General features: G+C 46.4%; 1 protein-coding gene across 2 annotated transcripts in view; it reads left to right on the top strand.

The window, feature by feature from the left end:
• The window catches only part of LOC143788614 (dimethylaniline monooxygenase [N-oxide-forming] 2-like), an 82,885-nt gene that overhangs the window by 44,703 nt on the left and 23,074 nt on the right, over nt 1–15,108 (top strand). For both annotated transcript variants that reach the window (XM_077278414.1, XM_077278413.1), the window contains exons 4-5: nt 1,412–1,574; nt 1,815–1,957. In XM_077278414.1, the coding sequence (XP_077134529.1) occupies nt 1,412–1,574; nt 1,815–1,957 (306 nt within the window). The remainder of the gene's footprint in view (nt 1–1,411; nt 1,575–1,814; nt 1,958–15,108) is intronic.

Raw genomic sequence — 15,108 nt, 5'->3', positions numbered from 1 at the left:
ACAGATTGGAGCGGGGAGAGTTTTGTAAGAGGGAGGCCGATTAGTAGAGAGTTACAATAGTCCAGACGAGAATGAATAAGTGAAACAGTAAGAGTTTTTGCAGAGTCGAAAGTAAGAAAAGGGCGAATTCTAGAAATGTTTTTGAGATGCAGATAAGAGCGAGCCAGTGATCAGATGTGGGGGGTGAATGAAAGCTCGGAATCAAGGATGACCCCAATGCAGCGGGCATGTTGCTTTGGAGTAATGGTGGAACTGCACACGGAGATGGCAATGTCAGGCAAAGGTAGGTTAGTAGAGGGAAGAACACGAGGAGTTCAGTTTTTGACAGGTTCAGTTTCAGATAGAGGGAGGACATGTTAGAGACAGCGGTAAGACAATCACTGGTGTTTTCTAAAAAGGCAGGCGTGATATTAGGAGAAGTGTATAATTGGGTGTCGTCAGCATAGAGATGGTACTGGAAACCAAATCTACTGATTGTTTGTCCAATAGGGGCAGTATACAAAGAGAAGAGGAGGGGGCCTAGGACTGATCCTTGAGGAACCCCAACAGTAAGAGGAAGGTGAGAGGAGGAGGAACCAGCAAAACATACAGTGAAGGATCGGTCAGTGAGATAGGAGGAGAACCAGGAGAGAACGGTGTCCTTGAGGCCGATGGAGCGGAGCATAGTGAGGAGGAGCTGATGATCCACAGTATCGAATTCTGTGGAGAGATCCAAGAGAATTAGCATGGAGTAGTGACCATTAGATTTAGCTGTTAGTAGGTCATTAGAGACTTTAGTGAGGGCAGTTTCAATAGAGTGTAAAGAGCGGAAGCCAGATTGAAGAGGGTTGAGAAGAGAGTTATCTGAGAGATAGCGGGTAAGACGGGAGTGGACCAGGCGTTCGAGGAGTTTAGAGATGAAGGGAAGATTAGAGACAGGTCTATAATTAGCGGCACAGTTTTGGTCGAGGGAGGGATTATAAAGTAATGGATGTATGATGGCATGCTTAAATGAGGAGGGAAAAATACCGGAATTGAGAGAGAGGTTGAGTATTTTTGTTAGGTGAGAGGTGACAGCCGGGGAAAGGGACTGGAGGAGATGGGACGGAATGGGGTCACTGGTGCAAGTGGTCGGGCGAGAAGATGCAAGGAGCCTGCTTACTTCTTCTGTAACTGGTTCAAAGTCAGAGAGTGAACTAGATGCAGTGGGGGAGGGAGGACAGTGCATGGTATGAAGAGATTGGAAGATGATTTCCTGTCGAATGTGGTAAATTTTTTCTTTGACGTAATTGGCCAGATCGTCAGCACGGAGATCCGTGGTTTGGGCCTGCTCTCTTGGGTTGATTGGAGAATACCAGAAAATAGATTACACCAATGTTATGTGGACATTGAAAGATCACATTCATGATTATTCATTTTTGTCCTCCTCAAGACTGTTGTTGTCAGTGTAAGAAAATGTAAAGACTTTGAAAGCAGTGGCCAGTGGAATGTCACCACCGAAAAGGATGGAAAGCAGGAAACAACTATTTTTGATGCAGTCATGGTTTGTTCTGGTCACCACACTGATCCATACTATCCAGTGGAATCCTTTCCCGGTAAGAATTCCATTTAATACAATGTATTGTTTATTTATTATCCAGTAAAAAGCTGAAAATTAAACTTTTATCTACTGTGTAATCAGTGATTACTACAGAAATGGCCAAGTGACATTAGCATGAATCCAATGGAATCCTAAAAACCTATTCCAATGATATACCGTAATTTACCCTTCCCTAGCTGAATGAGGGGCTTATACATTATATTTCAATGTATAATATAAATGAACTGTTCTACAGGCATTAAAAAGTTTAGAGGACAATATTTCCATAGCCGGGAGTACAAGAATTCTGATGGCTACAAAGGCAAACGAGTTGTTATTGTTGGAATGGGGAATTCTGCAGCTGATATTGCTGTCGAGCTCAGTCATACTGCTTCCCAGGTAAGGAAAATCCAAAATTCTACAGACATTTACTAATTTGCAAGCAAAGATCAGCCTGTTGCAGTCTAACAAATGTGAAATGAATTGTACACTCTGGCAATACTTCGAGGCTGTGTGCCCATGAGTTCTTGGGCAGTTTTTGACATTGCATATTTTCGCTTAGTCAAAAACACAGCAGTTTGGCGTTTCAGTAAAGTGAATGGTATTTATAGAAATCTCCTGTCCTCTGTGCTTTTTTTTTTATTTATTTTTTTTTACTAGGTTTAAACTGTCCTTCGATGCGAGTTTCGAATTCACAACGTCAATTTCTCTTGCAAGTACACTGAGATTTATGTGCATAATTTTTCCCCATACACTTGTATTAGATGCGGAAATTCACAGGTAAAATGCACATGCGTTTAAGGTGCGATTCCACTGTGGAAATGCATAAAAAATGCATGTGATTGACATGCAAAGTTTTGTCAAATACCAGGAAATATCAAACAGTGTGTTCTTTAAGGGTATGTTTCCACGGTCAGTAAACGCTGCTTGTTTGACGCTGCAGCGTCAAACAAGCAGCGTCCAGATGTTCCAGCATAGTGGAGGGGATTTTATGAAATCCCGTCTCCACTATGCGTGGAAACCCGCACGCGGCAGCCCTGCGACTCCGGACATGCTGCGCGTCTTTTCAGAACGCAGCATGTCCGTACACCTTGCGGGGACGCAGCGTCCCCGCAAGGCATATCACAGGGCCCTATGGCGAGGGGTGCGATGATCCCGGATGTGTACTGTACACATCCGGCACCATCGCGTCCCATTAAGGGGGCGGGGCTTATCGCCGAGCGGCTTCGCCGCTGCGCCGATACCGGCCCCCAGACGGACCGTGGAGACATAGCCTAAAACATGACATACCAAAAATACAATTTAAAGCACCCAAAGACCATGAAAAAAGCAAATAATCTATTTTACTTAATGGGTGCAGAACATCTGCATCATCAAAAGCTCATTGTTTGAATGTAACCTAAGGGAACGTCTAAGAAAAGAAAATGTCTGTCATTCCTCCTCCTTTATCTTTTAATTTGATACTATTTAGATTAATATTTAACATGAATCAAAAAAATCAGTAGCAGACTGCACATCCCTTCATTGTCTCCCAATTCCGCAACATATCCACTTCACTTCAAGCTACTAACACTGACATGCATGCATACATACATACATGCATGCATACATACATACATGCATACATACATGCATACATACATACATGCATGCATACATACATACATACATGCATACATACATACATGCATACATACATACATACATACATACATACATCTGTCAACTACTCTCCCAAGATTTCCCACAAGTAATCTCTCCAACACCAGAGCTGCTGCAACACCCAAACCTACTGCTGCATGACTTGAAATTCAGGCAAGCAATCTGAGCCCCGGGGGTTGAGGTGGAAGACAGATGCCCATCGGCTGCAGGTGTAAAATCTGCACTTTCAGCAGGGAAACAGATGGAAGACAAAGCGAAGGAACTGAAGGCACTCTCAGCCAACCAATCTGAAACCGCCTCTACTTGTACTGGCCTCGCCATTCATCCAGCAGTAGTTTGGCCTACGAACTTACACAGAACGTCCTGTCGCATGCGTGCAACAGAGGAAGGTGTTTCATTTAGGCATATGGCAGGCACAGATCTACCACGGCCTTTCTCACCCTGCAGCAGCTATACAGCCAACTGCAACATGGCCATGTGCCCTATAGGATGCTCTCCTCAGTGTTTTCACCCAGAAAAAGTACAGAGTATTACACTGCCTCTATACAGAAAGTGGCCAGAAGATAATTACACAGTCTGTTTTCAGAGTGCCCCCCAAAAAACAATAAAAATATAAATGTTAGCAACCTCCTATGCCTCTTCCACCTCCTCCTCCACTTGGACCTCTGCTTCCTGGATCAAGATTATAATTTTTTTCATTCTGTTATTTTAAGTCTTTTCCCTCCAGTTTGCAGTGCAATTGTCCTGCTCTTGCCCCCATTTGGCTTCCTTTTGCAGCCACCTAACCCTAAGGCTGCCGTCACACTAGCATTATTTGGTCAGTATTTTACATCAGTATGTGTAAGCCAAAACCAGGAGTGGGTGATAAATGCAGAAGTGGTGCAGATGTTTCTGTTATACTTTTCCTGTATTTGTTCCACTCCTGGTTTTGGCTTACAAATACTGTGGTAAAATACTGACCAAATACTGCTAGGGTGACGGCAGCCTTACTATGACCATTTTACAGCCATTTTAAAGCACCAATGTTCAGGTCCCCATTCAGATAACAAACTGAACACTCAACTCTAACTTGGGCCAAACACCCATGGGGTTCCCTCATCCCTAGTCTAGCTGCAACATGAGTTTCCTTCAATTGTAAGTTTAATACTCGCATATCTAAAGTCAAACAAAAGGTTTCCTCATTGCAATGTATACTGCAGCATTTCAGAGAAATTGCAAGAAGCGTGTTCTGGGTAATGTCTTGGCTACAGTGGCGTACCGCCAATGGTGGCAGGTCACGCGACTGCTATGGGGCCCTGAGGGGTGAGGGGTAGTGATGAGCGAGTATACTCATTGCTCGGATTTTCCTGAGCATGCTCGGGTGGTCTCCGAGTATTTCAGTGCTCGGAGATTTTGTTTTAGTCACCGTAGCTGCATGATTTATGGCTGCTAGACAGGCTGAATACATGTGAGGAATGCCTGTTTGTTAGGGAATTCCCACATGTATTCAGGCTGTCCAGCAGCCTTAAATTATGCAGCTGAGGTGATGAAAACTGAATCTCCGAGCACTAACAAATACTTGGAGACCACCCGAGTGTGCTCGGGAAAACCTGAGCAACGAGTATACTCTCATCACTACTCATCACTAGTGAGGGTGCCCGCAGGAAGCGGACCTCAATGGCTGTGCTGTGCCATATGCCTACCCCTTACTGACATAGGGCGTAATAGTACACAGATGTCGGTATCCCTCCCTTTGATGTAGGCTCCAGCGGTTTCCCGGAACATGTCAGCTGTTTTGAACAGCTGACGTGTGCCCTCAATAGCCCCGGGTGGAATCTCCATCCACCCGCAGATATTGAGAGTATAGAAGGCTAGCACTCGACAAACGTGGAAGTGACGGTGCAAGTGAACGGAACACGTGGTCCTCTCAGTCATAGAGTATATAATCACTGCACTCGTACGATGAAGATACTTGATTCATGTGAATAATTTTATTGAAAAAATGTTCAGGTGAAGCGATAAGTACAAAACGTTTCGGCCAACCCGTGGCCTTGATCACTAAATCGCTGAAACAAATAAAATAAAACATAGTAAATAACTATATACATAGTGTAGACAAAGACAATAATACATATTTACATATATACAATTCAGAAAACATGTCAGGACCGTATGCTGAGAAAATGAAGGCCATGTAGTATCGTACCATCAATAAATGATAAGGAACAAAAATAACGGAAAAGAAAAGGTTTCAGAAATGCACAGTAGATTGATGTTAACAAGAGACGGTAAAGGTTGAAATTTAAGCATACCCTTAGGTAGAAGTTCCTTTCTCTAGAGTGTGTAAATGGTGCTGCTAAGGTATCAGCCAAAAAGTAAAGGTAGGCAGACCTGAAAAGGGTAATAGGACAAAATGAGTTGCACAGCTGTAATACTGGTGTTGGTGTGACATCAGGTAAGATCAAGAGTAGGAAGCCCTGGACATGGCGGGCGTATGTGTGTGTACACAAGCCAGAGGCTAAATTATTGTACTGATGAATAAACTTACAGGGTTTAAGGAATGTTTATCACCTTAATCTTATTGATGCCGTGGCTGCCGTGGTGAGGAGTCGGTTGCTATATGCATCAATGGCTGTAGGGGTAAATATAGACACACTAAATATTATCGTCTATTGGCAACATCTAGGTGGTAGGTCCAAATAGCAATAACTACCTGTTAGTTTGAGAAGCCTGTCAGAGCGAATGTCTGGTGCTTTTAAAGAGATAGACCAGTAATCTGGGGGAATCAAATCACTGCACTCAACATAGTTCAAGTCAAGTTTTGCTGAAGTGAATATTTTTATTGAAGGTGAAAACGAAGAAATAAGGCAACAAAGAATTTTAACGTTTCGGCCACTCTGTGGCCTTGATCACAAATGATGCCTTAGTAGGTAATTTGTATACCGTCATATGATAGTGGGGTAGAAAATTCAAAATTAAAGGTGGCCCACCTTTAATTTTGAATTTTCTACCCCACTATCATATGACGGTATACGAATTACCTACTAAGGCATCATTTGTGATCAAGGCCACCGAGTGGCCGAAACGTTAAAATTCTTTGTTGCCTTATTTCTTCGTTTTCACCTTCAATAAAAATATTCACTTCAGCAAAACTTGACTTGAACTATGTTGAGTGCAGTGATTTGATTCTTCTGGAACTCTTGGGGTCTTGGGACTTCGTTCACTTGCACCACCAACTTCCATCTACAGTCGAGTGCTAGCTCTTTGTTCATTCCACTATATAGTAATCTGGGGGAGTCTGTACGACTGGAAGGGGACAGATAATGTGAGAATATAAACACACATTCTATGTTGTAATCCATTGGCAAAGTATATGTAGCATGTCAGAAAGGAATCACTACCTCTTTGTTTATGGAGCCAGCCAGAGCCAATGTGTGATAATTTTGACAAGTTCGACCCACAAGGTAAGGGAATCAGTGCAGCTAAAAAAAAGACAGATGGCGTAAAAATGGGGCACAACTAGAGCTGTCATGAACTAATAACTTATCTGATAGTGGTAGCTCACATCCGTCCTCAGATTTCCGTGTATGAAGTGGCTGGGACCAGCGTTGGTGGGTCAGGCTGGTTTCACACTTGCGTTTTTATCTGCATGCGTTTTTAAAAAAAACGCATGTGTGTAAACGCGGTAAAACGCATGCGTCTTTAGATGCATGCGTTTTTATAGAAAAACACAAGAAAACAAGAAAAAAACAAAAAACCCTAACCCTACCCCTAACCCTACCCCTAACCCTACCCCTAACCTGAAATGCGTGGCACTGAAATACGTGTATATACGTATATAAGTGCCACGATATTTCAGTGGCCACGTATTTAAGTGCCACGTATTTCAGTGCCACGTATAACCACGTAGTTATAGTATTTACAGTACGTGGCACTGAAATACGTGGCACTGAAATACGTGATACGTGGCACTTAAATACGTGGCATTATGACTGTCAGAAAATGTTCATTAAACGGTTAGGGGTGAGGTTATGGGTAGAGTTAGGGTTAGGGTTTGGATCCCTTTATCACCTTGATGGTGGTGGGTGGCTTTTCAGTGTGTTTTCTGTTTTTTTTTCTACAAAAACGCATGCGTTTTTAACGCAAACAAACGCATGTGCTTAAAAACGCATGCGTTTACATAGACAGCAATGCATTTTTTTGCCGCGAAAAAACGCATGCGTTTTTTTGCAGCAAAAAAAAAACGCGCAAAAAAATACTACAGGTTGCATTTTTTGAAAATGAACGCATGCAGAAAAAAAACGCATGCGTTTACAAACGCGACCAAACGCGTACAAAAAAACGCATGCGTTTTCAATGTTAAATATAGGGAAAAAACGCATGCGTTTTTTCTGCAAAAAACGCTGCAGACAAAAACGCAAGTGTGAAACCACCCTCAGTGGGATATGCAGACACCGGCCGTGTCAATGCATGTGGCAGCGCTGCTAGTAGGTGTCAAACGGGCGCTTATTTAAGGTCCCAGGTGATCCTACATCCAGAGCGAGTGCAGGGACGCCGGCGCGTGCGCAGTGGAGATTACGGCCGTTCGCGCATGCGCAGTGGAAGCGTAGCCGAATCGGTCAGCTGTAGATTGGCTGGGCCTGCGCAGTATGTGTGAGCCCAAAAACGCCGATAGCCGAGAGATAGTCGGAGCCTGCGCTGTAGGAGCTGTAGAAGGTGTCAGTGTATACGTAGTAGAAGGAAGGGGGCGGTAATACCGCCACTAGGGTTGAGCGACTTTCATTTTTTTAAAGATCGAGTCGGGTTTTGTGAAACCCGACTTTGTCCAGAGTCGAGTCGAGTGCAGTCGGCCGATTATCGCTAAAAGTCGGGGATCGACCGAAACACGAAACCCAATGCAAGTCAATGGGGAAGCATAGTCGGCAGTGAGTGGAGGCCAGGAAAACTCCTACAGTGCCCATTTTAATGCCAAAAACATCCATTCTTGTTTCTGAAGCTTGTCAATCTTAATTAACTTTATAATAATAGTTGTTCAATGGAACTTGGGGGTCATTTGGCAAAAGTTGTGGGGGGTAGGGCTGGTTCAAGGTTTTAGTGGGCCCAGGAATCGTGGACTATGTCATGGCGGTGGAGCAGGGAGAGGTAAGTATTTCAACGTTGCAAGTGCTGTGATCCTGAGCAAGCAGGGGGGCACACTCGTTCGCATTGGCACTGGCACTGGCACAGGGCCCCTCAAAGTACAGCGGTGTGTTTGCACGGCGGGGGCGCCTCCCACCAGCAGCGACACTTTTGCGTACTCTGAGGGGCCCTGTGCCAGTGACGTCGCCAACGAGTATGCCCCCCCCACCTGATGAAGGAACTTGCACTTTCATCTGCACCTTCCTCTTTGTCCCTGTGTAAGGTGGTATAACATGCGGGAAGGGGAACCTTACTTTCAGCAGGGTCAGATTCTGGCTGTGTAGAGTGGAAGGGGAATGTAGTGGTCTAGGTCAATGTACCAGCAGACTCATCTAGCAGTGGCTGGGCAATGGGCAGGATGAGGAGGAAACAGATATAGGGCCAAAGAATAAAGTAGGCTAAATGCAGTTCAAAATTGGTAACAGGACTAAACAGGCGGCATTGCTTTGTTCAGTGGAGTAGCAAACCCAGGAGCAGCAGACACTGTTTTAAGGGCCCAACCACACTAGTAGGCCAAATGCAGTTTAATATCTGATACTTTAGGCCAAAAGCCTAAAGACTGAAGCTCAGCTTTATTCAGTTGAGGGCAAACACCAGGGAGGGGCAGACACCGTTAGTAGGCCCTAACCACCAATTTTTAAAAACACAGCACTTAATGAGAGCCAGAAGGTTGAAGCTCAGCTTTATTCAGTTGAGGAAAAACACCAGGCAGGGGCAGACACCGTTAGTAGGCCGTAACCAAAGTTGAAGGCCAAATGCAGTTTAATTTCTGATACTATAGGCCGAAAGCCAGAAGGTGGAAGCTCCGATTTAGACAGTGGAGGACAATTTGAATTAGGGACTGCAGACAGACTTAGTAGGCTGTCCCCTGTGGACCATGCATCCACCACATTAACCCATTGCGCCGTAATGGACACGTAATCTTCCGTGGCCATGCCTACAGGTCCATGCGTCTGTTGTCAGGTGCACCTTTGTACTCACAGATTGCCAGAGTGCATGGACAATGCGGTCTTTTACATGCTGGTGGAGGGTTGGGATGGCTTTTCTCGCAAAAGAAGTGTCGACTGGTTAGCTTGTAGCGTGGTACAGCGTAGTCCATCATGGCCTTATTAATAGTAAATAAAATATATAACTAGGCTCTATGAACTTTTAAATAGGTTCCAGGGGTACACGGGCAGCATTGGTGTGGTCAGTGGAGGAGTATTGCAAGTAGGGGCCGCAGACAGGCTAACAAAGGCCTAAAATAACAAACAATAGGCAGGCATGGCAGTTTTAAATCGGTTACATGGATACACAGGCAGGCACTCCAGGCAGCATTGTGGTCAGTGGAGGAGTATTGCAAGTAGGGGCCGCAGACAGGCTATCAAAGGCCTAAAATAACAAACAATAGGCAGGCATGGCAGTTTTAAATCGGTTACATGGATACACAGGCAGGCAGCATTGTGGTCAGTGGAGGAGTATTGCAAGAAGTGTCTGACACAGTTAGTACTCCCAAAAAATAAATAGATGTTAATGTCTCGCAAAACAACTATAAATAAAAAAGAAAGGTGGCATGCTTAGGTACAGGGGTGGGCTCATATGCAGAGTTTGACAAAGTAATTTGGCAGTAAATTAGTATTTACTGGTGTCAATATAGGACACTGACCCAGACTACTTTAACTAGCATCATAGATGTCAACAAATTGGTATTGTTTGTCAGTGCCAGGCATTGAATGATGTCAGCGCATAGACTAAACATTGGTGGAGCTGTGCGAGATAATTTTGCACGTGGTAGAGCACAGTTTGAGCTGGGGGGGGAACTCTCTTGTGGCCGGCGGTACCGCCCCAGGGCCCCTCATGTTACAACGGTGTGTCTGACGTTGGGTGCGCACCACCACCGCCAGAGACACTACATTGTACTATGAGGGACCCAGTGGCAGTGCCGTCGACCAAAAGCAAGCACACCCACCTCTTCTGACAAACAGCACTGTAACTAACGGGTGCTTGCGCCAAGTGTCGAGAGTGAGACAACGGCCCCGTGGGGGGAGTTTTCCCATTGGGGGATGTGTAAACATGTCGTATGCTGGTCAAACAGCTGCTGCAAATTAAGAGATTTGAACACTCAGTAAGACCAGTCCACAAGCAAGACCTTTTTATAGGAAAGCTAGGTGTCAGCCGGGAAAGATGGGGCAAAATAATTTGAAATCCAGGAGTGGTTCATTTTAATGAAGGTGAGATCATCCACATTTTGGGTAGCCAGACGAGTCCTTTTTTCAGTTAATATTGAACCAGCAGCACGGAATACTCTTTCTGATAGCACACTAGCTGCTGGGCAAGCAAGCTCCTGCAATGCATATTCTGCCAATTCAGGCCAGGTGTCTAATTTGGATGCCCAGTAATCAAATGGGAATGATGCTTGAGGGAGAACATCGATAAGGGAGGAAAAGTAGTTAGTAACCATACTGGACAAATGTTGTCTCCTGTCACTTTGAATAGATGCTGCAGTACCTGTCCTGTCTGCGGTCATTGCGAAATCACTCCACAACCTGGTCAGAAAACCCCTCTGACCAACGCCACTTCTGATCTGTGCACCTCTAACACCTCTGCCCTGTAGCCCCCTGCAGCTTGTGTGAGAACCATCACCGGCGCTGTGTGCTGGGAATGCCTGAATCAAACGGTCTACAAGAGTAGCTTGTTTGGTTGCTAATATTTGTTCGAGGTTCTCATGTGGCATAATATTTTGCAATTTGCCTTTATAGCGAGGGTCAAGGATGCAGGCCAACCAGTAATCGTCATCGCTCATCATTTTAATAATGCGTGTGTCCTTTTTGAGGATACGTAAGGCATAATCCGCCATGTGGGCCAAAGTTCCAGTTGTCAAATCTGCGGTTGTGCTGGGTTGAGGGGCAGTTACAGGCAAATCTACGTCACTTGTCTCCCTTAAAAAAACAGAACCCGGCCTTGCAACACCACTAATTTGTGTTGGCCCAGGAGAAGCTTCCTCATTAAAAAAGTACTCATCCTCATCATCCTCCTCGTCCTCCTCCTCCTCTTCGCCCGCTACCGCGTCCTCTACACGGCCCTGACCAGACAATGGCTGACTGTCATCAAGGCTTTCCTCTTCCTCTGGTGCAGACGCCTGCTCCTTTATGTGCGTCAAACTTTGCATCAGCAGACGCATTAGGGGGATGCTCATGCTTATTATGGCGTTGTCTGCACTAACCAGCCGTGTGCATTCCTCAAAACACTGAAGGACTTGACACAGGTCTTGTCAGGTGTGCAGTGGTCGAAGCTACAACTCCATGTCTGCCATCCAACTGCCTGCCCGTGTATCCTCCCACAAATACATAACAGCACGCCTCTGTTCGCACACTATCTGAAGCATGTGCAGTGTGGAGTTCCACCTTGTTGCAACGTCGATGATTAGGCGATGCTGAGGAAGGTTCAAAGAACGCTGATAGTTCTGCATACGGCTGGAGTGTACAGGCGAACGGCGGATATGCGAGCAAAGTCTGCGCACTTTGAGGAGCAGGTCGGGTAACCCCGGATAACTTTTCAGGAAGCACTGCACCACCAGGTTTAAGGTGTGAGCCAGGCAAGGAATGTGTTTCAGTTGGGAAAGGGCTATGGCTGCCATGAAATTCCTTCCGTTATCACTCACTACCTTGCCTGCCTCAAGACGTACAGTGCCCAGCCATGACTGAGTTTCTTTCTGCAAGAACTCGGACAGAACTTCCGCGGTGTGTCTGTTGTTGCCCAAACACTTCATTGCCCATACAGCCTGCTGACGCTTGCCACTAGCTGTCCCATAATGGCACACCTGGTGTGCAACAGTGGCAGCTGTGGATGGAGTGGATGTGCGACTGCGGTCTGGACGAGCTATCGCTTCTGCAGGAGAAGGAGGAGGAAGAGGAGGAGGGGGGGCGAACGCCTACAGCCAACTCTTTCCTTGACCGTGGGCTAGGCAGAACTGTCCCAATATTGCTGTCCCCTGTGGACCCTGCATCTACCACATTCACCCAGTGTGCCGTGATGGACACGTAACGTCCCTGGCCATGCCTACTGGTCCATGCATCTGTTGTCAGTTGCACCTTTGTAGTCACAGACTGCCTGAGTGCATGGACGATGCGGTCTTTAACATGCTGTTGGAGGGCTGGGATGGCTTTTCTAGAAAAGAAGTGCTGACTAGTGTTGAGCATTCCGATACTGCAAGTATCGGGTATCGGCCGATACTTGCTGTATCGGAATTCCGATACCGAGATCCGATATTTTTGTGATATCGGGTATCGGTATCGAAACAACATTAATGTAAAAATGTGTAAAAGAGAGAATTAAAATAAAAAATATTGCTATACTCACCTCTCCGACGCAGCCTGCACCTTACCGAGGGAAGCGGCAGCGTTCTTTGTTTAAAATTCGCGCTTTTCTTTCCTTTACGTGAGTCCCGGCTTGTGATTGGTTGCGTGCCGCCCATGTGACCGGGACGCAACCAATCACAGCAAGCCGTGACGTAATTTCAGGTCCTTCAGGATTTTAAAATTACGTTCCGGCGTTGTGATTGGTTGCGTCGCAGTCACATGGGCGACGCAACCAATCACAGCAAGCCGTGACGTAATTTCAGGTCCTTAAGGATTTTAAAATTATGTCCCGGCGTTGTGATTGGTTGCGTCGCAGTCACATGGGAGACGCAACCAATCACAAGCCGTGACGTCACGGGAGGCTGGACACGCGCGCATTTTAAAATGGGCGCGTGTCCAGCCTCCCGTGACGTCCCGGCTTGTGATTGGTTGCGCCGCGATCAACCAATCACAAGCCGGGAGGCTGGACACGCGCGCATTTTAAAATTTTAAAATGCGCGCGTGTCCAGCCTCCCGGCTTGTGATTGGTTGCGCCGCGGTCAACCAATCACAAGCCGGGACGTCACGGGAGGCTGGACACGCGCCCATTTTAAAAAGCGCGCGTGTCCAGCCTCCCGTGACGTCACGGCTTGTGATTGGTTAATGGCGGCCATGTTGCCGGGACGCGGACCAATCACAGCAAGCCGTGACGTAATTTCGTCACGGCTTGCTGTGATTGGTCCGCGTCCCGGCAACATGGCCGCCCTGACCAATCACAAGCCGGGACTTCACGTAACCAAGTAAAAGCGCGAATTTTAAACAAACAACGCTACCGGTTCCCTCGCTGAGGTCCAGGCTGCGTCGGACAGGTGAGTATAGCGATATTTTTTATTTTAATTCTTTCTTTTACACATTTATATGGATCCCAGGGCCTGAAGGAGAGTTTCCTCTCCTTCAGACCCTGGGAACCATCAGGAATACCGTCCGATACTTGAGTCCCATTGACTTGTATTGGTATCGGGTATCGGTATCGGATTGGATCCGATACTTTGCCGGTATCGGCCGATACTTTCCGATACCGATACTTTCAAGTATCGGACGGTATCGCTCAACACTAGTGCTGACTGGGTAGTTCGTTCGCGGTACAGCGTAGTCCATCAGCGCTTTGAAAGCTTCGCTTTCAACTAACCGGTAGGGCATCATCTCTAATGAGATTAGTCTAGCAATGTGGGCGTTCAAACCCTGTGTACGCGGATGCGAGGATGAGTACTTCCTTTTCCTAACAAGAGTCTCATGTAGGGTGAGCTGGACTGGAGAGCTGGAGATCGTGGAACTAGCGGTGGTGCCGGTGGACATGGGTGAGTGAGAGAGGGTTGGAGATGGTATTCTTGTCGGTGCCCTACATGCAGTGTTTCCTACTACTAACCTGGTGATTCCCTGACTGCTTTGGCCTGGCGACGAAAGCTGCACAGATACTGCAGGTGGCGCGGGAAATGGTGGGCTTACAGGGAGGGAAGGGATGTAGCGTTGCTGACTAGCTTCATTGGCCGAGGGTGCTGCAACCTTTAGGGACGTTTGGTAGTTAGTCCAGGCTTGCAAATGCATGGTGGATAAATGTCTATGCATGCAACTTGTATTTAGACTTTTAAGATTCTGACCTCTGCTTAAGGTAGTTGAACATTTTTGACAGATGACTTTGCGCTGATCATTTGGATGTTGTTTAAAAAAATGCCAGACTGCACTCTTTCTACTATCGGATACCTTTTCAGGCATTGCAGACTGAGCTTCTTTAACCGGATGGCCACGCTGTCCTCCAACTGGTTTTGTTTTTGCCACGCGTTTTTGGCCAGATACGGGCCCGGTAGATGGAACCTGTTGTGATGTTGATGCCTGCTGCGGCTCCTCCTCCTCCGCTTCAGAACTACTGCCGCCTGCACCCTGTTCCCCCAATGGCTGCCAATCGGGGTCCACAACTGGGTCATCTATGACCTCCTCTTCTATGTCGTGTGCAATTTCGTCTGTGTCACCGTGTAAGCCGGTGGTATAGCCTTCGTGACGGGGCACCATAGTCTCCACTGGGTTTGATTCTGCCTCAGTACACTGCGAGGGCAATGTTCTGGTCCGAGTCAAAGGAACAGCATAGTAATCTGGCTGTGGCTGTGCATCTGTGCACTCCATGTCCGATTCAACTTCTAATGGGCATGGCCTGTTAACTGTTTCACTGTCTAACCCAGGAACGGTATATGTAAAGAGCTCCATGGAGTAACCTGTTGTGTCGACTGACGCATCCTTAACTGTTGTTTTTAGTGAAAGACACAAGGAAGCGACTTGTTCCTGACCGGGAGCATCCACTGACGATGCACTGCTCTGACATTTGGCACTTTCCGAGGAGGAGGCGAAAGAGTTAGAGGCAGA

This window comes from Ranitomeya variabilis, chromosome 8, assembly GCF_051348905.1.
Source record: "Ranitomeya variabilis isolate aRanVar5 chromosome 8, aRanVar5.hap1, whole genome shotgun sequence".
Taxonomy (NCBI): Eukaryota; Metazoa; Chordata; class Amphibia; order Anura; family Dendrobatidae; genus Ranitomeya; species Ranitomeya variabilis.
The sequence above is the reverse complement of the archived record's forward strand: the minus strand, read 5'-3'. Positions and strand labels throughout refer to the sequence as shown.